The 26,918-nt window shown below is 41.2% G+C and overlaps 2 protein-coding genes and 2 pseudogenes across 2 annotated transcripts; all 4 read left to right on the forward strand.

The window, feature by feature from the left end:
- The first annotated feature begins 5,122 nt into the window (after positions 1-5,122).
- Positions 5,123-6,306, forward strand: LOC130748031 (protein TIC 214-like; annotated as a pseudogene).
- A 9,594-nt stretch (positions 6,307-15,900) lies between these two features.
- On the forward strand, positions 15,901-18,987 carry LOC130748032 (protein TIC 214). The gene has a single exon (XM_057601119.1). The coding sequence runs from the start codon at positions 17,419-17,421 to the stop codon at positions 18,925-18,927; it is 1,509 nt and encodes a 502-aa protein (XP_057457102.1). The 5' UTR covers positions 15,901-17,418; the 3' UTR covers positions 18,928-18,987.
- Positions 18,988-20,009: 1,022 nt separating this feature from the next.
- Positions 20,010-24,436, forward strand: LOC130742628 (protein TIC 214-like; annotated as a pseudogene).
- A 385-nt stretch (positions 24,437-24,821) lies between these two features.
- Positions 24,822-26,133, forward strand: LOC130748030 (NAD(P)H-quinone oxidoreductase subunit H, chloroplastic). The gene has a single exon (XM_057601117.1). The coding sequence runs from the start codon at positions 24,970-24,972 to the stop codon at positions 26,116-26,118; it is 1,149 nt and encodes a 382-aa protein (XP_057457100.1). The 5' UTR covers positions 24,822-24,969; the 3' UTR covers positions 26,119-26,133.
- Positions 26,134-26,918: the final 785 nt, after the last annotated feature.

The raw sequence follows: 26,918 nt of genomic DNA on the forward strand, positions 1-26,918 counted from the left end.
TATGACCTGTCCAGAAACTCTCGCATAGGTAGCAAGGACCCTTAGGACCGCTTGAGCTTCATCCATAGTGGCTTTAGCAAAGACCACACTATCATCTGCAAAAAGAAGATGTGAGATAACAGGTGCAGATGGGGACCGAGAAATTTTAATGCCATGAAGAGTTGAGGCTTCAATCTCTTTTTGAATCAACGCAGAGAAGACCTCCCCACAAAGAATAAATAAGTACGGAGACAAAGGATCTCCTTGTCTTAAACCTCTCCCCGGATCAAAAGGAACCTGGGGATTGCCATTCAGCATGACCTGAAATTGGACCGAGGTTACACAACCCATAATGAGAGATATCCAGGTAGTGGGGAACCCCATCTGCACAAGGACACTCTGTAGAAACGGCCATTCGACCCTATCGTATGCCTTGGACATATCAAGCTTTAAAGCCATCATACCATTACGGCCCGACATCTTTTTCTTCATCAGATGGAAACATTCATATGCCACAAGTGCATTGTCAGTGATCAAACGACCCGGAACAAAAGCACTTTGGGGGCCAGTAACGATATCAGATAAGACAAGTTTAAGTCTATTAGCAATCGTTTTTGTAATAATTTTAAAAAGAACATTGCACAAGCTAATAGGTCTAAAATGGGTTGCATGAATCGATTTCTTTATCTTTGGAATTAAGACAATGAGAGTACTATTAATCATACCTGGAGAAATACTGTCATTCAACACCTGAAGGCAAAAATTAGAGACTTCCTCTCCAACTATATGCCAGAATTTTTGGAAAAAAAGCGCCGGAAGGCCGTCAAGACCTGGGGCTTTTGTCGGGTGCATATTAAATATTGCATCCTCGACCTCCTCCCTCCCAAAGGGGGTATTCAAAATGGCCAAGTGGCCCTCAGAGAGACGGTTAGCCACCAAACTCGTGGCTGCCTCTATATCGGAAGGGTTCGACGTGCTGAAAAGCTGAGTGAAGTAGCCTGTCAACACCCTACCAATATTAATTCTATCAGTCCATTTCCTGCCATCATCATCAAAGAGCTCATCTATTGAGTTCCTCTTCTTCCTCTGGGTTGCTTTTTGATGAAAGAATTTTGTGTTCCGGTCCCCATGCTTCAACCAAGAGGCCCGCGAGCGCTGGCTCCAAAGAATCTCCTCTTGCTTCAGCAAATTTTCCAGCTCTAATTCTGTACTGCGCATCTCAGCCACTACTGTTTCAGTTTGGACACTTTGTTGTAATGTTTGCAGCTGAACCTTCATATCTGAGACTTTCTTGGGAATTGCACCAAATTTCTCTCTCCCCCAAGAGTGTAAAGCTGTGCCTACACTTGTCAGCTTGCTGGAAAGATCGCCTTGTTCCCCAGACCAAACCTCAGCCACTATCTCTGCACACTCATTGCCGTCTTGCAACCAAACTTCTTCAAATCTAAACATCCTTGCCTGACGACGGTTAACCTCATGCCCTTGTTGACCACAAGAGACGAGGATCGGATTATGATCTGAATGGATGCGAGCTAAATGATTAATCTCAACAGCTGGCCACAAGGCCCTCCATGCGGAGTTGATAAGAGCATAATCAAGGCGCTCCTCAATGGACACTGGGACACTGGGACACTTCTTTTATTTGACCATGTGAAACGGTAGCCCGAGTAACCTGCATCCTCCAGTCCGCAATCTGACATAGTCTGGCCAATAGTTTGAAGGTGAAGCAAATCTACTGGATCACCACCCAATTTATCGGACGGGCTCAATACGTCATTAAAGTCACCCAGGCAAATCCACGGTGTTGCTGCTGGAGGCTTTAACCGCTGAATTAATTCCCAAGTGCGATGCTTATTCTGCGCCTGTAGAAAACCATAAACTGCAAGGATCTGCATTCTGGACTCCACCTGTGGGTGGTCCACCATACAAAGAATATGGTTTAGTGAGCCATGAGCCACCCGGACCTCTGTTTCATCGTTCCACAGCAAACAAAGACCTCCTGCCCTAGACTTACCTGTACCTGCACAATCTATCGGAAATAAATTAGAAAAACCAAAAGAATATCTCATACCAAACATTTCCTGAGCTGATTTACGTGTCTCCGAAAGAAAGACCACGTCGGGAGCTTCTGAAGAAATAAGCCGTTTGACGGCTTGAACTGCCCCTGGGTTCCCAAGCCCTCGGCAGTTCCAAGCTATAAGTTTCATTGAGGTAGGCGGGACTGCCCAGCAGTCTCCGCCAATCCCAATCCATTATCAGAGCTAATCTTCTTGAGAGGGGGTGTGGCCCCCGTGCCTGAGCGATCTGGAGCAGAAGATGAACTCACTGACCTCTTCCTTTGCCATCTGATTTCCTTCTTGTTGGAACCCGGGGATGTCTTTTTGTTGCTACCACGGTGATTACTAGGTTCTTCATGAATCACCTTGGCTTGCTGATCGGTTGTGGGTGGATCTTCAAGAACAACATCATCACCTCGGTTTCCCTCACCATATTCAGCATTAATATTCTCCTGTTCGGTCACTGTGTAGCCATCATATTCCCCAAAGTCTGCATCTTCCCCTGCATCCTCGTTAGAGCCACCCTTGCGGTCATGAGTCGCGGGGTGCGTTGCAGTTTTCTGGTTCCTCGGACGCGAGGGCCTGTCACCACCCCCTCTGAGTTGAACCCCACGATCCCGATCATCTTCCTCTGCCCGTAATCCACCAAAAGGAGGGCTCTCATTGGGAGCAAGAGGGCCTTGGTCACAGTCCCTAGCCACATGATCCAGGAAACCGCAAATGAAGCAATGCTTATGCAATTTCTCATACTGGAAATATACCTCAAGTTGGCCACCATTGTCTGACGTCAGTACTTGTCCCCGGCGCAAGGGAACAGTCACGTCCACCCAGACTTTGATGCGAAAGTAAGCACCCAGCCGATTGTTACCTCTTCTGTCCGCCGTAATGTACCCTGCGAACGCCCCTCCAAGAGCCTTAGCTACTTGCTCTGACCAGCAGCTATATGGCAGATCGAAGACCCGAATCCAGAAAGGTAAGCGCACTAGAGGAACCTTTGCAGGAGGGACATTAATATCCAATACTTCCAACACCACAGAGAATCAATTGAAAGTCCATGGACCAGCCTGGAGGACCCTGTCACGATCAATTTTTGAAGCGAACCGGAAAGTGTAAAGGTTCTCTTCCACCTGGCGAATTTCCACGCCATTACGTGTTTTCCAGAGGTCCTGGAAAACGTTCCGGAAAGTGTGATCCATAAAAGGTTCACGGCACAGCAACTTGCCAACGAGCCACACATCTTTGCCTAGCCTCGGACTGATCTTCAGCGTTCCCAGATTGATCGCCTTTGTCTCAGACCCGGAGAGGACCACTTTCTTGCCTTTGTCCATCGTTAATCAGAAGACTGATCAAGGGACCTTGATTTGGGGAAAACCAGAAAAAACTGTAACAGCACTTGCTAAGGGTTGCAAAAGGAAGGTACGTAAAGCACGTATGAGAGGAAGAATATTATTGTGGGCAATGATTAGTGGAGACCGCCGTCATGGAGGCGCTGAAAACCTTGCCACCGCATGGCTAAACCCTAGGGGAGCCCTTCAGAGATCAATCATCTTCATAGTTGTAGTTTAGAGATAATAAAATTTGTTACCAATAGAGGCAGATTCAGTGACAATATTTATGAATATGAACTTTTCATTTTTTTTTTGAAACTGAACTTTTCTTTTTTCTTTTTTTTGGTTACTTTTTTTTTTGTTACAACTTTTCATTTTTCAAATTTAAAAGACTAAATATCATTCCTTTAATATTATTATGAAAGGACTAATTTGATTATTGATTCATAAATATATCAAAAGAATGTTTGCTACCTTAATTTTCGTTATGAAATTGTCGACTAGATCAGGCACTGAAGCATTGACTTGTTGTATAGTTGTGTCACCAGAAAAGCTAAGATCATTTTGACCAATGTCAAATGTGTATAAAGCTCTAGAAAAATACTCTTCTTTGGGCATCAACGTTGCAAATGTTCCACCTTGAAGAAAAACATTCAAAACCTTATCGTTAATTAAACTCTAAATCACCAAAAGATATCAACGAAAATAATTTCTTAACCGACCTTGATATTTTATGGATTGTGTTTTTGATTTAAACTCTCTGAATTGAACGTACTGAACTTCTAGGTAGAAAGGACTTAAGTTTCCTTGAGGTATAATACTCTTTGGCATTTTAATTGTTGATCCGTATGTGGCAAAGTTTGCACCATGAGAGAAGTTTGACCCTAAAGAGTCAAGATAGGGACTGAGATATGGAAGTCCAAAATTCTGTGCTGAAATTATAAGATATGAATCAAAGTTAGACTTAAAATCCTTCTTCACTTGACAATAATCTAGTTGATGATTAAACTTTGTACATGTGAGTAAGTGATTCGGGCATACATTCAATTTTATTCGAATCACTCTGTGCTGAAATTACAAAGTTATGAATCATGGTTGAGCTACTGAGGAACAATGGGAAATTCTATCTCATAGAGTTCAATTCCCGTTCTTAACCCATGACCAATATGAGCTCGAAGTTTTCTTCGTAACTTGTCGAACTTCTTCGCAGTGGCTCCGTTCCATGCCTTATTTCATAGCGAACCTCAAAGTGGCCCTATTTCATTATATTCCATCCATATACTAATTCCATTCATTGAATATTCCTCTATCTTTGGTGTCATTGAGATAAAAGAGATGTCGTTTCTAGTCTTTCTATTTCTATATATATATATAGAAATAGAAAGAAACTATTTCTATATATATATAGAAATAGAAAGAAAAAATTGAAAAATTATCATATAATAATCCAAAAATTGCAATAATAATCCAGAAATTGCAATAGAAAAGAAAAGGTTAAAAAGCACTTTTGGCCCCTGATGTTTCAAGTTTGTGCAAATTCTGCCCCTACTATATTTTTGTCGATGTTTCTACCCCTCATGTTTTCAAACAATGCATCGTCTACCCCTCATGTTTCAAACAGTGCACCGTCTACCCCTGACGAGGGGTAGACGGTGCACTGTTTGAAAACATGAGGGGTAGAAACATCGACAAAAATAGATAGGGGCAGAATTTGCACAAACTTGAAACATCAGGGGCCAAAAATGCTTTTTAGCCAAAAGAAAAAAGAGGTTTGCGATGATTTTTCAATCTTTTATACTGGATAATCTAGTATCCTTATGCCTCAAGATAATTAATTCGGTCATTGTGGTCGGACTCTATTATGGATTTATGACCACATTCTCCACAGGGCCCTCTTATCTATTCCTTCTTCGAGCTCACGTTATGGAAGAAGGGACCGAGAAGAAAATATCAGCAACAACTGGGTTTATTACGGGACAGCTCGTGATGTTCATATCGATCTATTATGCGCCTTTGCATATAGCATTAGATAGACCTCATACAATAACTGTCATAACTCTACCGTATCTTTTATTATATTTCCTCGGCAATAATCAAAAAAACTTTTTGAATTATGTATACAAGAATCAAAATTCAATACGTCATTTTAGTATTCAAAGAATATTCTTTCAGAATCTTTTTTTCAGTTATTAAACCCCTTTTTTTTACCAAGTTCAATCTTAATGAGATTAGCGAACATTTATATCTTTCAATCAAACAATAAAGTCTTATTTTTAACAAGTAGTTTTGTTGGTTGGTTAATTGGTCATGTTTTTTTCATGAAATGGATTGGATTAATGTTAGTCTGGATACAGGAAAAAAACAATTCTATAAAATCAACAGTAGCTATTCGATCTAATAAGGGGATTCTGGCAAAATTTAGAAAGTCTATGTTTCAAATTTTTCTTATTTTTTTTTTATTACCTGTTTATATTATTTAGGAAGAATACCGCCCATTTATTTTTTTACTCCTAAAATGTCAGAAATTAAAGAAAGGGGTGAAATTGAAAAAAGGGAAGGGGAAATCGATATCGAAATAAATTCACAAAGAGCGGGAAGTAAACAAGAACAAAAGATAACTGCTGAAGAAAAGCTTTCTCCTTATCTTTTTTCTAAAAAAAATAATAATTTGGACAAAATTAAAGAAGAGAATGATATCTTCGGATTTCAAAAACCTCTTGTAACTATTCTTTTCGATTATAATCGATGGAATCGTCCATTGCGATATATAAAAAATGATCGATTTGAAAATGTTGTAAGAAATGAAATTTCACAATTTTTTTTTTTACATGTCAAAGTGATGGAAAAGAACGAATATCTTTCACATATCCACCTAATTTGTCGACTTTTCAGAAAATGATGGAAATGAAAATTTCTCTCTTCACAAGAGATATAATCTCTTACGAAGAATTGTCTAATTCTTGGAGATTGTTCTGTACTAGGGCAAGCTTATGTAAGAGAAAGACAAAAAGTAAACCCTAGCAGAGCACTAAAATAGCAAAACTACCATAAAAGGAATATTCTCATTAATGCTGAAAAAGTTGGTTTCGTACAAGTGGATGACCTCCCCTTTTATAGAGGGGGTGGTCATGATATGGATCTTTCCTATATTTGGGCCTGACAATCAGGGCCCAAATCCCCGTACACATAAGACAAATCCAAAGGAATCTTCCAGCTGGCTTGTGGGTCCATCACCTAAGGGAGGGCAATGAAGCTCGTCATGTTGCCTTTCCCGCCTTGGCTATCGTCAATGGTTTATTGTTCATTTTGGGCGGGACATAATCTTCTTTATGTCCCGCCCAGTCCACATGCCCCCAAGACATGAGACTCGAGTAAAGAGTTGAAATGTCTTCATCATGTTACCTAGTAGTTCGCCTCTATTGTTTATTCGTTCATCGCCATTTTACCTTCGTTGTTACATCGCCATTTTCACGCTTCGCCACCTTTGTTGCCGTTTCAAAGATATGTCGCCATTAATCATAACCGTCAACCACGTCTTTTCAACTGACGCACGTATCCTTATTTTCCGGGATTTCGTCATCATTTGTTATAAATGCAATCTTCAGTTGCGCGTCTCGAGGAGTAATGTCTTTTCGCTTCCTAACTTTTCGAATTTCAAATCCCACGATCCCACGATCTTCCCCCACTCATTCTCTCTCTTCCTTTCTCTCTATAAAATCCCCTTTTCACTTTTCATTTTTCACTTTTTTAAAACTTTTGCTCTGAAAACCCTTTTCACCGCAGCTTTCATTCTCTTCTTTGAACTCCGGTGAACCTTTTCTTCCTCCGGCCGTCGTCATTGCGCGGTGCTCCCCTATCGCCGACGTTCTCCTTTCTCAAATTCACGTTTCTCCCTCTGGTTAGTTTTTCTCTTTCTTGAGACTCTTCGTTTACTTCTTTTTTCTCTGACTCTGTTCATCTTCTTTCTTCTTTTAACTCTGTTCATCTTCTTTTTACTTTTAACTCTGTTCATCTTCTTTTTATGAAACTGCCTCGCATGTCTTTACCAAACGCTAGCCTTTCTTCCCTAGAACTTTCTTCACCCTCCACGGAGGAGGAAGTTGTCGCCCCCTCTATAATTGAAATTCATTCCTCGCCTTCTACCCATGATGATTCCGGTCCCGCCGGCTCTGTAGACTCAATTCTCTCCTCTAATGGAGATTTGTCTTCACCTGAATGGCGCTCTGACGTGCATTTAGTTGAAGATAAATGTCTGTTGCATTCTATCTGGAGCAGCGTTGGGAGCATTAGTTCGCTTCGAATTTCTGCTCAAGGGTTCACGAAGATAGATCCCGCCACCTCGAATAATGAAGATCATCTGTTGAATGTCCTCCCATGTGGCGAAGATGACTGTGTTCTGTTGCGTAAAGAACCAGACGATGGATCGCCCGATTTTTTCTTTGTTTATGGCTATTTCTTCTTAGATTTAAACATTAAACTTCCTTTCTCGCCGTTTATATGTCACGTTCTTTCTTTTCTGAATGTGGCGCCTTGCCAACTCCAGCCCAACGCCTGGGGTTTCCTCCGCTGCTTTGAAATTCTTTGTGAACACTTGAGTTTCACTCCAACCTATCCCTTGTTCTTCCTTTTCTATAAATCAGTCACCACTAAACCTACTTCTGTGAAATGGGTTCCACTATTAGCCCGTAAGAACATGAGTCGGTTTACCGCCCTTAAAAGCCATTACAAAGTATGGCAGAAGAAATACTTTAAAGTTGTGGAGTCGCCCGAAATAAAGAACTTGTTCCGAGATTCTGACAATAACCCCCTCTTCCCTTTTTACTGGACAAAGAACCCTCGCCGAAAAATATCTGTTTCATACGACGCCTTGGATGAATCTGAACAAGGCGTCGCCGATTACCTCCGCACACTACCAGTAATTTCCGGTCACGACTTGATTGAGGCGTCGAAATCCGGCACTTTAAATCAATTTTTTAGTAAGTTTATAATCTTTGTACGTAACTTCTTTTTCTTTTTGTTCATGTATCTCGTCTAATTGATGTTTTCCGTACAGCTACGATGGGAAAAGGCAAGGTTGACGCGAACCCACTCAAGATGAAGGAGTACCTCGCCCAGTCTGCTGCGGCGGCGAAAAAGAGGGCCGCCGAAACTGAGCAGAAGAAGAAGAATGAAGGTACCTCGGGTTCTGACAACGTCAGGGACCCTAAACGTCAAAAAACTTCAGGTGCTGCTGGTGGTAAGCCTCTCCACCAATCAACTCTTGATTCAAAAAGTCGTCCCGCTGAGAAAAAGAAGGGACATGACAATGTCCCGCCCCCTCAACAAGATTCAAGCACGCTGATCAACCGCCCATCAACTCCATTTGGCCAGGCTGGGCCTAGTTCAGCCATTGGTGGCGAAGCTCCTCCCCCCTTGCTGAGCTTGTCGGATCCTCACTTCAATGGGCTGGAATTCATGACCCGTACTTTTGACAACCGGATTCACAAGGACATTTCCGGTCAGGGTCCCCCCAACATTGCTTCCATGGCGATCCATCACGCGCTGTCTGCCGCCAGTACTGTAGCGGGAATGGCTCAGTGTGTGAAAGAGTTGATCTCAGCCAAAAACCGTTTTGAGAAGAAGGCAGCTGATTACAAGACAGCCTATGAACGGGCTAAAACTGATGCTGAGACCGCCAACAACAAGCTGAAATCTGCTGAGGAGAAGTGTGCTAAATTAACTGAAGACTTGGCTGCTTCGGACCTGCTTCTTCAAAAGACCAAGTCTCTTAAAGAAGCCATAAATGACAAGCACACTGCCATTCAAGCCAAATATCAAAAGTTGGAGAAGAAACATGATCGCCTGAATGCTTCCATCCTAGGGCGTGCTTCTCTCCAATATGCTCAAGGCTTTCTGGCGGCCAAAGAGCAGATCAGTGTAGTTGAGCCGGGCTTTGATCTTTCCCGCATTGGGTGGCTGAAGGAGATCAAGGATGGTCAAGTAGTTGGTGATGATGACATTAGCCTCGATCTCCTTCCCCAATTCAATGATGAGAGTGAGCCTGAAGAAGATGGCGAGGATGGGAATGAGCAGCACAGGAATGAGGATCAAGGGAAGGAAGATCCTCAAGCTGGGACAAGCCAGGGTAACAACGCCAACAACGAGAACCTGGCTTGAATTTGTTTTTATTTTATGAAGTTGAAATTTCTCTTTGGGCATTGCCCTGTTTTATTTTCATTCCAAATCATGTATGGGCATCGCCCCCTTTTTTCTACTTTAAATGGATATAATCTTAAGTTCATTCGTTGTTTTTAGTTGTTCCCAACTTTCGTTGTTATATACCTTAGCCGATTTTTCGACGAGGCTTGGTTTCTAGTGGCCACTAGAATTGCCAAGGCTTTTAACTTTTGAAGGCGATACTTTCTTATTCCGAAAGGTTTACTCGCGGTATTGCATACCTTGATACGATTTGCATTGCATGAACTCGTAATAAAAATTCAAAACATATATGATTCTGTTGAAATGATCTTTTCATTAATTTTCTTTCGTATGGGAACAATTGTCCCTTCATTACAATTGTCGCCTCATTAAAAACCTTTCCAAAGAAAGGGAAAAAGAGTGCGACTTCGTTCACATTTGTTGTTTCTACTAACTAAAATACTGCTTTAGATGAGAGGCGTTCCATGTTCGTGGAACCTTTTGACCGCTTAGTTGTTCCAACTTATAAGCTCCTCCTCCAACATCGCCAATAATCCTGTAAGGCCCGCCCCAGTTGGGTGAGAGTTTGTTGTGTTTATCGGGCATTGTATTTTTTCGGAGCACTAAGTCTCCTACCCTCATTTTTCTTGGCACCACTTTTGTTGAGAATTTTCTTGCCACCTTCACTTTTCCCGCCTCATTTCTTATGTGGGCCTCTCGTTGTTCCTCGGGCAGCATAATTAGATTTGCTATTAAGTTTTCTCCGTTGTCATTTTCATTAAACCGAGCCACTCGCCAATTTTGGTTTTCAATTTCCACTGGGAGCATGGCGTCAGTTCCATAAGTTAGACGATACGGGGTTTCCTTTGTGCTTGACTGCTCCGTGGTGTTGTATGCCCAAAGAACGCCTGGTAGTTCCTCCGCCCAAAGCCCTTTTGCCTCATCCAGTTTCTTCTTTAAACCCTTCAGGATAACTTTGTTAGCCGATTCAGCCTGCCCATTGGTCTGTGGATGTTCTACAGAGGCAAATCGCATCTCGATTCCCATTTCTGTACAAAATTCTCGGGTAACACTACTTGTGAATTGTGTTCCGTTGTCCATTACTAATGCCCTGGGAACCCCAAATCTACAAATAATCCTTCGCCACAAGAAGCTCCTGACCTTAGCGGCCGTGATAGTTGCTACTGCCTCAGCCTCTATCCACTTAGTGAAGTAATCAACCGCCACGATGATGTACTTCATTTGTGCCTTCGCCACAGGGAATGGTCCTAAGATATCGGTCCCCCACATGGCGAACGGCCAAGGCGCCATCATGGTTGTTAATTCTTCTGGTGGAGCCTTGTGTAGGTCAGAAAAGACTTGACATTTTTCACATTTCTTAACATACTCCAAACAATCCTTCTTCATCGTTGGCCAATAGAATCCTGCTCTTATCACCTTAACTGCCAAGGATCGCCCGCCAATATGACTAGAACACACGCCTTCGTGGACTTCCGCCATTATTCCGAGGGCGTCCTTGATATCGACACATTTGAGCATAGGAGACATGATTCCTCGCCGATACAACTCTCCACCCACCAGTGTGTAAAAACTGGCTTCCCTTCGTTTTGCTCTCGTGTTCAAATCATCCTCCTTTGGTGGGTTCTCTAAGAAGGTTTTAATCGATTCCATCCAAGATACCTCGCCCTCACTGACTGACTTTACAGCTTTCAACTTTATTTCTACCAAATCAATGCTCGGGCGAGGCAGGGTTTCTTGAATGACTGTCTGGTAGTTGCCCAATTTCCCTGTGCTTGCCAACTTTGCCAACACATCAGCCCTCTCATTTTGTCCCCTCGGGACATGTTCTATTTTGATTTCTTTGACCTCCATCATCAATCTGCGCACCACTTCCAAATATTTGGACAGTTGCGGATCCTTCACCTGGTACTCACCTTTCACTTGTTTAACCACTAACTGCGAATCTCCTTTGATAAATAACTTCTGGACTCCCAATTCAATGGCCAGCCTTAAGCCGGCAATTAGAGCCTCGTACTCAGATTGATTATTGCTCGCCTTGAACTCGAACTTGAGAGACTGTTCAATGATCATTTTATCTGGACTTTCGATTGTTATTCCCGCCCCACTTCCAGTGTTATTAGAGGATCCATCCACAGACAGGACCCATTCCCCTTGAGTCTTCTCTCCTTCAGTGGGTGTTAATTCCGCCACGAAGTCAATTAAACTCTGGACTGTGACTTGGCCCCTTGGCTCATATTGTAAGTCATACTCTGACAGCTCAACCGACCAGCTAACCAATCGCCCTGATAAATCAGGCTTCTGAAGTACTTGCCTTAAGGGAACATCAGTTTTAATTTTGACTTGGAAACTTTGGAAGTAAGGTCTGAGGCGCCTTGCAGTTTTCAGAATCGCCAAAGCCGCCTTTTCAATTTTTTGGTACCGCAATTCTGCCCCCTGTAAAGTATGGCTCACGAAATATATAACTTTCTGCTTTTTTCCTTCTTCCTGGAGCAAAACCGTACTTACCGCCTTGTCAGTAACCGCCAAATAGAGCACTAATGGAACGCCTTTCGTTGGCTTGGAGAGTACCGGTAATGTGGCCAATGTTTCTTTCAATTTGGTAAAAGCTTGTTCGCATTCCTCTGTCCACTGAAACTTTGAATTCTTTTTTAAACATGTGAAGAACGGGGCCGCTTTGTCACCCGCCATTGGCAAGAAACGTGACAAGGCGGCCATTCGCCCTGTCAAACGCTGAACCTCCTTTATACTTGTTGGGCTTTTCATTTCCAAGATCGCCCTTCCCTTATCTGGGTTTACTTCTATTCCTCTTGATGTTAACATAAATCCCAAGAATTTTCCTCCCTGGATCCCAAAAGAACACTTCTCAGGGTTTAACTTCATTTGATATGTTCTTAACTGATCAAACGCTTCTTTAAGGTCGCCGCCATGATCACTAGCCCTGGCGGATTTTACAATCATGTCATCCACATACACCTCCATATTCCTGCCTACTTGCTTTGAAAAAATTTTGTCCATGAGCCGTTGGTACGTAGCTCCTGCATTCTTCAAACCAAAAGGCATTGTCTTGTAACAATAGTTCGCCTGATTGGTCATGAATGCTGTACTTTCCTCATCCGAGGGATGCATCATAATCTGATTATAGCCCGAATAAGCGTCCATGAGACTTAAAAGTTCATTCCCTGAAGCTCCATCCACAAGCTTGTCAACATTGGGAAGTGGGTACGAATCTTTGGGACACACTTTGTTCAGGCTCGTGTAGTCCGTGCACATTCGCCATTTCCCATTGGCCTTCTTGACCATTACAACATTGGCGAGCCACGTTGGGTACTGTACCTCACGGATGAAGCGGGCCTTGATCAATTTTTCAGTCTCTACTTGTACAGCCTTATTCTTTTCTTCACTCATTCTTCGCCTTGGTTGGATGACCGGGGTCGCCCCTGGTCGTATGGCTAGCTTGTGGGTGATCACCTTGGGATCAATCCCTGGTACATCATTGATGGTCCATGCGAAGAGATCTAGATTATCACCCAGAAGGGTGATTAGTCTGTCCTCTTGTTCTGTTGTCAACCCACTGCCAATCTTTAGAAACTTGTCCTTGACTTGCACCTGCTTGGTTTCTTCCAGCGGTTGTGGGCGAAAATCATCAGCATCATCTCTTGGGTCCAAGCTAAATCCTTCTTGTGGGAAGATTTCTGTAATTCGGTGGCTCTCCTTGGCGGCCTTCCGCCCATAGAGCGCCACGCTCCTCAAATAGCATTCCCTTGCTGCATTCTGGTCTACACGCAATATCCCGACCTTCCCGTTGCAGGCGGGATATTTAACAGTTAAATGAGCAGTTGAGATGACCGCGCAGACCTTATTGAGGGTGTCTCGCCCCAAGAGTACGTTGTAATTGGCTCTACACGCCAATACTAAGTACTTTACTTGAAACTTCTTGACAAACTCTCCTTCTCCAAAGGCAGTCGGAATTTCGACGTATCCCCGCACACTGACACGGTCTCCTGTGAATCCCACCAAAGTTCCCCTGTATGGTTTCAAATCTGATTCCTTTAGTCCCAGGCGATCAAAGGCGTCTCCATAGATGATGTCTGCCGAAGATCCCTGGTCTAAGAATACTTTCTTTGTCACATAATTGTTAACCCTAATTGTTACCACAATTGGATCGTTGTCATGGGGAATTACATGCGCAAAATCCTGAGGGGTGAATATAATAGGGGAATGATTCACCCAACACTCGCCTTCGTTCGACTCCTGTACTGAGTGTACTGCCGCTACGTAGCGTTTTCTAGCCTTACTTGAAATTGCACCCCCGCCAAATCCTCCTGCAATAGATGAGCATTCCCCAGCAGGATCGCCCAACTCTTCAACTATCTCTTTACCTTTACCTTTGTCCCCTTGAGTGATTTTAGCTACCTCCGGCGCTGCTGTGTCTTTGACAAAGTTTGCCAAATGGCCAGCTTTAATCAAGCGATCAATTTCCCGCCTTAAATTCCAGCAATTATCTGTCGTATGCCCCAACGCTCTGTGGTACTCGCACCACCTATTGGTGTCCACGTTAGCTGGCGGCCGCCGTGGGGGTGGTGGGTACTGCACAACGTTGGTCTTTCCAACCGCCCTTAAAATGGTACTTAAGGGTGCATTCAACTTAGTAAGTGGGATTGGCGTTGGCGAAGCACCAGGCTGACCAGCTGTGGCAGCAGCGGGACCTTGTGAATTTCTGTGCCATGTATTTTGAAAGCCAGGTTTAGAGTTGTGGTATGGTCCCGGTCTTGGTACGCGGGGGGTTTGCGCTATCCTGGTTTCCTTCCCCGCCTTAGATTTGTCTTGTGAAACACCGCCAGATTGAGACTGCTTACGTCCTTCCTCTCTTTCTTGTTTCTTCTGGTCATCTTGCTCAATCAATATGAACTCTTGAACACGAGCGCGAAGATCCATCATATCCTTCGCCGGTCGCCTTGTTAAGTCTCTATTCAAATCTCCCGCCCGAAGGCCATTTTTGAATGACGCCAAACAGACATCTGGATTTTCATCCTCCAACTGCACCGCCATCTTGCTGAAGCGTGCCATGTAGGTTTTTAGTTTCTCGCCTGGTTGCTGATGTATGCTGATAAGATCAAACATTGTTGCTTTTGTGGTTTTATTGGCGGAAAATTGAGTCAGAAACTTAGTGGACAGATCAGTGAAATTATCAATGGAGAAGGGCGGTTGTCGAATGAACCATTGCATCGCCATGCCCTTGAACGTGGAAGGCAATAATCGACATTTTACCGCATCCGACGCCCCGCCGATCACCATTTTAGTATTGAAGTATCTAAGATGCTCCATAGGATCAGATTCGCCCGAAAAGGCGTCTAATGCCATGGTTTGCAGGTGCTTTGGAATGTCCACCCTAGTGATGGCTGGAACAAAAGGTTGGAATTCAACTACATCCTCCGCCTCCAGGCGTTGTTCTTGCTTAAAATTCTGCCGCTGAGTAAGATACTCAACTTGGGCTTGCAACTGCTCGTTTTGGGACTGCACCTTCTGCAAGGTATCTAACATTTGTTGCAAAGCCGCAGGCGTGATACCTGTCACTGCCTCTTGCGCTCTCCGTGGAGCAGTTGTTTTAAGATCTTCCAAGTTCACGTAGTCAGGCGGCGTTGAACGCCGCCGAACACCTGGATCTGATTTAGCGATCAGATCTGAAGGTCTTCCCGGAGCTGCATTCACCAATGACGCCGGCGACGGCGCCACTGAGTGGACCCCCTCCGAGGAAGCTTCCTGCTCTTGGTCGTCCAGTACGGGACGGTTGTTGTTTCGTCCGCCGGCGCGACCGCCGTGTCGACCACCACCGCGCCGGCGATGATCGCGCCGACCTACGCCGTATGAACGAGTCTCCATGGCTCGCGATTCCTCCTTCTGTCACCGGAAGAGCTGAGTCTTCCCCACAGACGGCGCCAATGTTCTGTACTAGGGCAAGCTTATGTAAGAGAAAGACAAAAAGTAAACCCTAGCAGAGCACTAAAATAGCAAAACTACCATAAAAGGAATATTCTCATTAATGCTGAAAAAGTTGGTTTCGTACAAGTGGATGACCTCCCCTTTTATAGAGGGGGTGGTCATGATATGGATCTTTCCTATATTTGGGCCTGACAATCAGGGCCCAAATCCCCGTACACATAAGACAAATCCAAAGGAATCTTCCAGCTGGCTTGTGGGTCCATCACCTAAGGGAGGGCAATGAAGCTCGTCATGTTGCCTTTCCCGCCTTGGCTATCGTCAATGGTTTATTGTTCATTTTGGGCGGGACATAATCTTCTTTATGTCCCGCCCAGTCCAGAGATCCACTAATGAAGAAAAAAAAAAACTAAACAATGAATTTTTAAATAGGGTAGAAGTTTTAGATAAGGAATCTTTACCAGTGGATATATTCGAAAACCGAATTCGATTGTGTAATGATGAAAAAAAACAAAAATACTTAACTAAAGAATATGATCCTTTTTTGAATGGACCCTGTCGTGGACAAATCCAAAAATGGTTTTCACCCCCAATTCAAAAAGAAACTTACAAAAAAAATTCTCTTTTTATAAATAAGATTCATGGTATCCTTTTTTCTAATACTAATAATTATCCAAAATTTGAACAGAAAAAAAATATATTTGATAGAAAATCATTATTAACTGACATTAATTTTTTTTTTAACTTAATCACTAAATTTTCAAGGAAATCTGTATCAAGTTTGAATTTTGAAGGACTTTATTTATTTCCCAAAGATAATAAAGGAAAAATGTCTTCAAAAAAAAAAATCTTATTTGACACAATTCGACCTGATCTGAACGATAATAAAATTGTAAATCTCCAAAAATGTATTGGAATAAACGAAATCGTGAAAAAACTTCCCCGATGGTCATACAACCTAATCGACGAGTTGGAACAACTGGAGGAAAAAAAAAGTAGAATATCATCAAATTCGTTCCAGAAAAGCTAAACGTGTAGTACTTTTGACCAAAAACTCACAAAATGACGATAATTATGATGAGACTACAGACACCGATAATACTGAAAAAAAAAAGAATTGGCTTTAATACGTTATTCACAGCAACCAGATTTTCGGCGAGACATAATAAAAGGATCTATACGCGTAAAACAGTTACTTGTAAACTCTTTCAAAGAAGTGTGGATTCCCCTCTTTTTTTGGAAAAAATGGAAAAAACCTCCTTCTTTTGTTTTGATATTTTAGATTCAAGTAAAATATTTTTTATGTTCAAAAATTGGATAAGAAAAAAGAAAGAATTAAAAAACTCGGATTATACGGACGAAAAAGCAAAAGAAAGTCAGAAAAAAGAAGAGGAAAAAATAAAAAAAAACGGAAAAGAGGAAAAAAGACGTATAGAAATAGGAGAAGCTTGGGATAGCATTATATTTGCTCAAGTAATTAGAGGTTGTTTATTAATAACCCAATCGATTCTTAGAAAATATATTCTATTACCTTCATTGATAATAACAAAAAATATCGTTCGTATACTATTATTTCAATTTCCCGAATGGTCAGAAGATTTTAGGGATTGGCAGAGAGAAATGTATATTAAATGCACCTATAATGGGGTTCAATTATCCGAAACAGAATTTCCAAAAAAATGGCTAACAGACGGTATTCAGATAAAGATCTTATTTCCCTTTCGTCTGAAACCTTGGCACAGATCTAAATTACGATTTACTGAAAAGAAAAAAGATCCCCTGAAAAATAAAAAAGTAAAAAAAAAAAGAACTTTTGCTTTTTAACAATTTTTGGAATGGAAGTTGAATTGCCCTTTTCTGGTTATCCCCGAAATCGATTTTCATTTTTTGATCCCATTTAAAAAGAACTCAAAAAAAAAATGAAAAAATTGAAAAATAGTTTTTTTCTAATTCTAAAAATTGTCAATGAAAGAACAAAAAACTTTATAACCACCTTAAAAGAAACATCAAAACGGATCATCCAAAGTATTCTTAAAAAAGTTCTATTCCTAAACAAAAAAATAAAAAAACTCTACAATTATTTATTTCTATTTAGGTTCAAAAAAATAGATGAATTGAATCAAAACAAAAAAAATTTCCCAATCACTAAGAATAATCCAATAATTTATGAATCAACCATTCTAATTCAAGCTATTAATAAGACAAATTGTTCATTGACAGAAAAAAAAATAAAGGCCATAAATGCTAAGACAAAGAAAATCATAAAGAAAATAGAAAGGATGACAAAAGAAAATAAGGGTGGGTTTCTAATTTCAGAGATAAATAGTAATTCTAAGAAAACAAGTTCTAATACTAAAGGATTAGAATTAGAAAAAAAGATTTTGCAAATATTACAAAGAAGAAATGTTCAATTAACCCATAAATTGTATTCCTTTTTTAAATTTTTACTGAATTTTATGAAAAAGGTATACACTGATATATTTCTTTGTATCGTTAGTGTTCCTAGGATCAATGTACAATTTTTTCTTGAATCAACAAAAAAAATTATAAATCAATCCATTTACAATAAAAAAACAGATGAGGAAATAATTGATAAAATAAATCAAAGTATAATTCATTTTATTTCGATTATAAACAAATCTTCTAATACTAAAAATACAAATTCAGCGGCGAATTCTTATGAGGTATCCGCTTTGTCCCAGGCATATGTATTTTTAAAAATATCCCAAATCCAAGTTCTTAACGTATATAAGTATAAATTCAAATATGTTTTTGACTATGACGGGAGATCGTTTTTTATTAAGGATGAAATAAAAGATTATTTTTTTGGAATACAAGGAATAATTCATTCCAAATTAAGACATAAGAACTCTCCCGTTTCTTTAAAGAATCAATGGACAAATTGGTTAAAGGTTCATTATCAATATGATTTATCTCATAGTAGATGGTCTCGATTAGTACAAAAAAACCTGAAAAATAGAATAAATAAACACCGTTTGGATCAAAATAAAGATTTAACCAAATGTGATTCATATAAAAAAACCCAATTAATTGTTTCCAAAAACAAAAAACAACAAGTAGACTTTTTAGTAAACTTATTAATACAAAAAAAAATAAAAAAACAATCTAGATATGATCTTTTGTTATATAAATTTATTAATTATGCAGAGAAGAAAGAATTATCTATTTATGGATATAGATCGCCATTCCAAGCAAACAAAAAGCGAGCAATTTCTTATGATTACAACACGCAAAAAAAGGAATTCTTTGATAGAATGGACGATATCTCTATCAAAAATTATATAGCAGAAGATGCTATTCGTTATATCGAACAAAATCGGGATAGAAAGTATTTTGATTGGGTGGTAATGGATGTAAAAATACAAAATAATTCTATATCGAATCTTCAATTTTCGTTTTTTTTTTAATTCCTGAGATTTTATGATGCATATAGGAATAAACCGTGGATGGTACTGTTCTGGGAATGAACATTAAAGAGAGGTATAGTACCTAGAGGTAGAGGGATTGTGCTAAGAGAGAATCAGAATGAGAGAGAGTGCTGAATTTCGAGTGTTATTTCATCAAATGAGCCAAAAAGTCCCATACACTTGATAACTACCTCCTATTTATAGAGCTTGGGTACTACCTATTGGGCCAATTGGGCCTCCGAGGTCAAGGCCCATCTGAAGGCCAGGGCCCCGCCTCAGGGCGGGATACATGCTGGGCGTTGCCCCTCTAGGGGCTCGCCCAGTCCACTAGTCCACAAGACACCGAGCTCGAGGTACGAGAGCTAAGGGTGTCTTTTAAATGCTTTTACATATGTCTTACAGTACACCAGAATCTGCACTGCCAACATGGCTTGAGAAAAGAGAAGTAAACTATATCGCCAACATGGCGTGAGCAAAAGGAAACTGTCATTTTCAGTTACCCAGTCCACTGACTTGACGAGCAACCCGAGCTGGCAAGTCCACTAGTCCACAAGCGGCGAGAACGATTACTTCGTATTGGCGATAAGTTGGAGCAGGTGTATGATCGTTCGCCGGTGGAAAAGGTGGCAGACATGGGTCATGTGCTGATCATTCAATCATTGACTGGCGGTAACCCCGGCGAGCGACTGAACTTTGTTGTTGGTGTCACCTGTCAGGCGATGGTGTTTGATCTTTATAGTGGCGAGGCTTTTCGCGCTTTCCCACAAACAATAACAATTGGGTTTGACAGTCAAAAGATGAAGGGCGAGCGCCCTTGGTCCGCAAGTCCACAAGCTCGAAGCAGGAGAGCGAAGTGTGTCTCCAAAATGTGACCGTCAATCTCTGTCCCCTTGTGATCCCCCTAGCAGGTCGCCCGTTGCCACTTTCCACTTGGTACGGCGTTCCTCGGCTGGCGGTTTCGACCAACGCGCAGGAACTATTCCCAAGCTTCTAGTTGCAATAGCTTCCCCGCCTAGGAGATCACCTAGCCACGCTACTTGGCGGGATCAACAAAGAATGTATAAAGCGTGTAGGTCGCCGACATGGCGCAAATGAAACACGAACCGCCAATCTCTCCCGCATCCGCCCCTCGTAGCATCTTCATGGATCAAGTTGCTTCCTGGGCGAGTCCCCTAATATGGCGAAGGGACTCAACCAGTCCACAAGACACCGAGCTCGAAGCATGAGAGCACAATGTGTCTTCAAGCTGAAGTCGCCGCCGCATCGTCCCTAGGAGAAGATCCGCCCAGCACGCATGCTCCTTCACTCGCCATAGTCTACAAGTCCACCAGACTCTGTCCAAGTCATGAGGAGTAGGAGTGTCCTCACTTGCCGCATCGCCATCACCATCTTGCTTTAGCCTTATAAGAAATTAGTTTGACTTGCTCGCCACTCTCAGCGTAAGGCCGCCACCATTTTGCGGTAGGTCGCTATCCTCATTTTTGGCGGTAGGTCGCAACCCTCTTGCGGTAGGTCGCGACCCTCTTGCGGTAGGTCGCCACCATTTTGCGGTAGGTCGCTACCCTCATTTTTGGCGGTAGGTCGCGACCCTTTAGCGGTAGGTCGCCATCCTCTTGCGGTAGGTCGCAACCCTCTTGCGGTAGGTCGCCACCCTTAGCGTGAGGTCGCCACCCTTTTGGCGACTTTTGTGTGTCTAAAAACTGAGTCTTACAGGTCGCCACCCATAGCGTTTGGTCGCCACCCTTTGGCATGAGGTCACCACCCTAGCGGTAGGTCGCCACCCTTGGTGTGATCGTCCCATTTCGGGACTCAAAGTGCTTTGGGTTCCAATGGCCAGTTGGATTACCAAAGCGGTGCTCAGTAGAATGGGCAATTTGTACCCCACACATCGCCAATGAATCCGGTTGTTACGTGGGCTTTTCCGGGGCTAATTTAGTTCATCGTGAAACTTGTTTCACTTTGTAACTAAATCGCGCCATCAGGAGCTTGTCCCACCCAATAACAAACCGCTTATGGAAGAGTCTTCCAAGTTTCACAAAACTTTAATGGTGTGCCTCAATTCACCCACTCCTTCTCTTTGATCCGATTTGCTCCCCTCTGTCTGAATCAAAACCAGTGAAGACAATATAACTTCTAATATCAACTTCAAAATAAGAAAATTAGGAAATACAACAACTGAGAAGGGAATCAAATGAAAGATGGAGGAAAAGTTTGAAGGAATTAGAAAATTTGTTGGCCAGCGATCTTAACCATAGCAACGCTTTACTCGCCAAACTTCCATGGCCAAAACAAAACGTGCCCACCAGAATTCCGCCGCCGGAGTAAAACGTGCTTGCTAGATTCCAACGCCAACGACATTCTCTCGCCGTCGAACTCCATCGCCAACAACACTAGCTCGCCGCCTACCTTCAAAACGTGCTCGCCAAAGCCAACACGTGCTCACCAGAATTTGCTCACCGCCTAACTTCAACACGTGCCCGCCAAAGCAAAAACGTGCCCGCCAGAATTCCAACGTCTCGGGATTGGCTCTGCTCCTCATGTATTGTGCTCTGGACAGATTCCTCGCCTTTGTTCTTTTCTTCGTCATTACCGATCTGCTCTCCCTTGCCTACATGCTTCCTCGATCTGAAGCTTCACCTCTGTTGACGTTCTTCATTCTCGGTCTGAACCGTGTTGCTCCGATCTGCCATCGCTGGATGCGCCTTCACGCTGAATCTCGATCTGTCATTCTCTCGTGAACGCACCTTGTTCTTTCCCCTCCGCCTTGCCACCGATCTGAAACTCCGCCTTTTATCGCTGCTTGGGCGACGTGTCGCCCTTTTCCAACTTCGCGCGCTTTCTTTTGAAAGCGTCGTCTTCCTCATCAAGAATATAAGTGCTGGCGCGAGCACGCATCTCCTCCATCGAACGCGCCGGCTTACGTGTCAATTTGCTGTTCAACCCTCCCGGTAGCAAACCGTTTTTAAATGCTAAAGCACAAGCTCGAGGCTCCTCGTCCTCAACCTTGACCGACGCTGCGCTGTACCTTGCCATGTACTCTTTCAGTGATTCTCCTTCTTGCTGGCGAATATTATATAGGTCGTTGATCATCACCGGCTGATTCTTATTCGCCGAGAATTGCACTAGAAACTTGGAAGAGAAGTCTCTGAAATTTGAAATCGATCCGCGCGGCAAAGTTGTGAACCACGCCATCGCCGTCGATTTGAACGTCGATGGAAACATCCTGCACTTCACCGCATCTGACGCCGCAATTATCACCATCTTCGTATTAAAATACAGAAGATGATCCTTCGGATCGGAATCTCCGCTGTAAGAATCCAGAACTAACGTTTTTATGTTATCCGGAATCGCCACACTCTCGACATCTTCCGAGAACGGACGGAACTCAGCCACGGAATCTGCTTCTCTGCTTCCATCATCTCGCTGCTCGCGACGGTAGAAATCTAACTGAGCCTATAGATGCTCATTCCGCTGCTGGATGTTGCCAATGCTGCGCATCAAATGGCGCCATTGCTCCTGTGTCACCGCCGGTTGTTGTTCCGGAGCAGGTGAATTCTCTGGTGAGCGCTCCAGAGATCCCACCTGTGAAGGCGATGGAGGAGGTGGTGGTACAGGAGGTGATGGAGGAGGAGAAGGCGATTGTACTCCTGTCGTTCGTACCGGAGAATCCAGGACCACACGATGAGGCCGCCGAGGCGGCGAAATCCGCTGTCGCATTGGTGAATGATGTTGCCTCCTGCGTCGAGTCTCCATCCAAACCAGAAACGATGCAAACTCGATCGGAAAACCAATCACTAGTCACAGAATCAAAATCAGAAAACCAGAGAATTGCCTAATCACAATCAGAGGTAACTTCATGCACAATCAATCCACGTGAATGGGAGTAGAAAGTTTACAGTCCCCACAGACGGCGCCAAATGTTCTGGGAATGAACATTAAAGAGAGGTATAGTACCTAGAGGTAGAGGGATTGTGCTAAGAGAGAATCAGAATGAGAGAGTGTGCTGAATTTCGAGTGTTATTTCATCAAATGAGCCAAAAAGTCCCCTACACTTGATAACTACCTCCTATTTATAGAGCTTGGGTACTACCTATTGGGCCAATTGGGCCTCCGAGGTCAAGGCCCATCTGAAGGCCAGGGCCCCGCCTCAGGGCGGGAAACATGCTGGGCGTTGCCCCTCTAGGGGCTCGCCCAGTCCAGGTACCAATCAAATTCCTTTTTTTACATTTTTCTGTAAATCAAAATTTTAATAAAATTAAAGACATTATTGAAAAGAAAAGAAGAATAGATATTTTTAAACCATGGAAAAAGAAAAAAATTCTTGAAGTCGAGTTAGAGACGCCAAATCGAGCAAAAAAAGAATACACAAGTAGAGTAGATCTTAATAAACCATCTCTCTCAAACCAAGAAAAAGATATTGAAGAAGATTATGGAGAATCGAACAGTAAAAAAGGTGGTAAGGATAAAAATAAAAAGAAATACAAGAATAAGATAGAGGCAGAAGTTAATTTATTACTAAGAAAGTATTTGAATTTTCATTTGAACTGGAAGGGTTCTTAAATAAAAGAGTAATAAATAATGTCAAAGTATATTGTCTACTGATTAGATTGAAAAATATAAAACAAAAAGCTATATCCTCTATTCAAAGGGGAGAACTAAGTCTAGACATTATGATGATTCAAAATGAGAAGGATTCCACTCTTACAGGATTCAGAAAAAAAAAAGAATTTATAGAAAAAGGAATTTTTATTATCGAACCAGTCCGCCTGTCTAGAAAAAACAATGAACAATTTTTTATGTATGAAACCGCGCTCCTCCTATTAATTCATAAGAGTAAACGCCAAATTAATCAACGAAACCCAGAAAAAAGTGATCTTGATAAGCAAATTTTTTATAAAAACATTCCCCCAAAAAGAGATCAAAGGATAACACAAAATAAAGAAAAAAAACATTATGCTTTAGTTGTTATTGAAAATATTTTATCGGCTAGACGTCGTAGAGAATTGAGAATTCTAATTTGTTTCAATCCTAGGAGTATAAATAGTATGCCTAGAAAGACAATATTTGACAATGAAAATAAAATAAATAATTGCTGTCAAGTTTTTGCTAAAAATAAAGATCTTGATAAAGAAAAAAAACACTAATGAATTTAAAATTAATCCTTTGGCTGAATTATCGATTAGAAGATTTAGCTTGTATAAATCGCTATTGGTTTGATACCTATAATGGAAGTCGTTTCAGTATAGTAAGGATACATATGTATCCACGGTCGAAAATGCGGTAATTCACATTTGTGTTCTATTTGCAATAACATATCTGTTATGCGAGGAAAAAGATATTTATATATAAAAGCTCACACGTATCGTGGCATTGATACTAATTCAATGATGTGATGTATTCATTAGATCGAAAAATGAATCACGAAAAGCGTCTTATTTTTGAAGTATATGATAGAATATTTTACTTGTTGAATCAATAAATTTGGATTAATTAATAATAATCAATTTGATAAAAAAAAGAATGAATTTTCCCAAAATTAATATTTTTTCTTTACAAAATTAAAAACTAGTGTCATTACTATTACTGATCAATTAAATATATATATATATATAAGGGGAGGAGGATAGGAAAGCTTTCATCATTTTATTTTTTATGGTACCAAAGATGGTAAAAAAATCATTTATACCGGTTATTTCACAAGAAAAAAAAAGAAGAAAACCCAGGATCGGTTGAATTTCAAGTATTTAATTTCACCAACAAGATACGAAGACTTACTTCACATTTTGAATTGCACCGAAAAGATTATTTATCTCAAAGAGGATTACGTAAAATTCTCGGGAAACGGCAACGATTACTTTCTTATTTGTCAAAGAAAAATAAAATACGTTATAAAAAATTAATAAATCTGTTGGATATTCGAGAGTCAAAAATTCGTTAATTTCAAGAGTTATTTTCAATTATTCGATTTCTTAGATCTTGAATTTTGATGAACTTTTTTTCTTTTAAGCGATTCACGGAAGAATGTGAATCGAGGAAAAACCTATGAATGTCCCAGCTACAAGAAAAGACCTCATGATAGTAAATATGGGGCCTCACCATCCATCAATGCATGGTGTTCTTCGACTTATTGTTACTCTGGATGGTGAAGATGTTATTGATTGTGAACCAATATTGGGTTATTTACATAGAGAAATGGAAAAAATTGCGGAAAATCGAACAATTATACAATATCTGCCTTATGTAACACGTTGGGATTATTTAGCCACTATGTTCACGGAAGCAATAACCGTAAATGGACCGGAACAGTTAGGAAATATTCAAGTGCCTAAAAGAGCCAGCTATATCCGAGTAATTATGTTAGAGTTGAGTCGTATAGCTTCTCACCTACTATGGTTGGGACCTTTTATGGCAGATATTGGTGCACAAACTCCTTTCTTCTATATTTTTAGAGAAAGGGAATTCATATATGATCTATTCGAAGCTGCGACAGGTATGAGAATGATGCATAATTTTTTTCGTATTGGAGGAGTAGCGGCCGATCTACCTCACGGTTGGATAGATAAATGTTTTGATTTCTGCAATTATTTTTTCACAAGGGTTGTTGAATATCAAAAACTTATTACGCGCAATCCTATTTTTTTGGAAAGGGTTGAGGGGGTGGGTGTTGTTGGTGGAGAGGAAGTAATAAATTGGGGTTTATCAGGACCAATGCTTCGGGCTTCCGGAATACAATGGGATCTACGTCAAGTTGATAATTATGAGTGTTATGAAGAATTTGATTGGGAAGTTCAATGGCAAAAAGAGGGAGATTCATTGGCTCGTTATTTAGTTAGAATTGGTGAAATGATGGAATCCATAAAAATTATTCAACGGGCTTTGGAGGGGATTCCCGGCGGCCCCTATGAAAATTTAGAAATCCGATGTTTTGGTAGAGAAAAAGAACCAGAATGGAATGATTTTGAATATCGATTCATTGGTAAAAAACCGTCTCCAACTTTCGAATTGCCAAAACAAGAACTTTATGTAAGAGTTGAGGCCCCCAAAGGAGAATTGGGGATTTTTTTAATAGGAGATCAAAATGGTTTTCCTTGGAGATGGAAAATTCGTCCACCGGGTTTTATCAATTTGCAAATTCTTCCTCAATTAGTTAAAAGAATGAAATTGGCTGATATTATGACAATACTAGGTTAGATTTAAAAACCTTCACTTGACAATAATCTAGATGGTGATTAAATTTTTACAAGTAAAAAATTATTTGAGCATTAGTTTAATTTTATTCGAACCACACAAAAGGATATTGCGATGCCCAAATTCTAACTCATCTATCATCAATGTATTTGGATGATGAGTTATTTAACCCAAATTTTTTCATTGATCATTTAGACAATATGACTATGAAGTCTAAACATATTGCAAGAGAAGCCGCACAAAGAAGCCGCATGAAATTGACTCTAAAGTCGGTAAGGAAATAGCTAAATTTGTTACCTATGAAATCAAGGATGATTCGGCCATCAGAGGCTCTTCCGGTGGGTCTGTGAAAATAAGTCTCTCCATATGGTGATCTTGCTCCTCCAAAGGCAGCAGCCAAGCCGCCAGTATCCGAGTTTGAGGCACCAAAATTAAAGATGGCAGGAAAATCACAACTGCTGCCATTTACCGGGTTCAATAGTGTTGTCAATGTAGCAGTGAAAACAAAAACAAAAAGAGATATGTGAGTAATGAGAAACTCCATTACAGAGATGAATAATTCATTCAGCTAAACACAAAGGAACCTTAATATGCTCGACACACAAATAGAAACTGACTTTTCTGAACTAATCCAAAACGTGAATTATTGGACACCAATATATTAAAAAAACAAGTGCCACTTAATTTCATAAAAAAGTAGAAATAAGAAATCCCCACGAGCTACTTTCATTTAATATGATATTTACATTACGTATAAATATAATATTTCACGAGTGTCATGGTTGGAAGTCAAATCTAGCTAA

The sequence above is a fragment of the Lotus japonicus genome, chromosome 3 (assembly GCF_012489685.1).
Source record: "Lotus japonicus ecotype B-129 chromosome 3, LjGifu_v1.2".
In the NCBI taxonomy this organism is placed as follows: Eukaryota; Viridiplantae; Streptophyta; class Magnoliopsida; order Fabales; family Fabaceae; genus Lotus; species Lotus japonicus.

Bases quoted from the DNA above. Each gene is read 5' to 3' on its own strand.
- LOC130748032 (XM_057601119.1), top strand. From the start codon at position 17,419: ATGAAAAAATTGAAAAATAGTTTTTTTCTAATTCTAAAAATTGTCAAT.
- LOC130748030 (XM_057601117.1), top strand. From the start codon at position 24,970: ATGAATGTCCCAGCTACAAGAAAAGACCTCATGATAGTAAATATGGGG.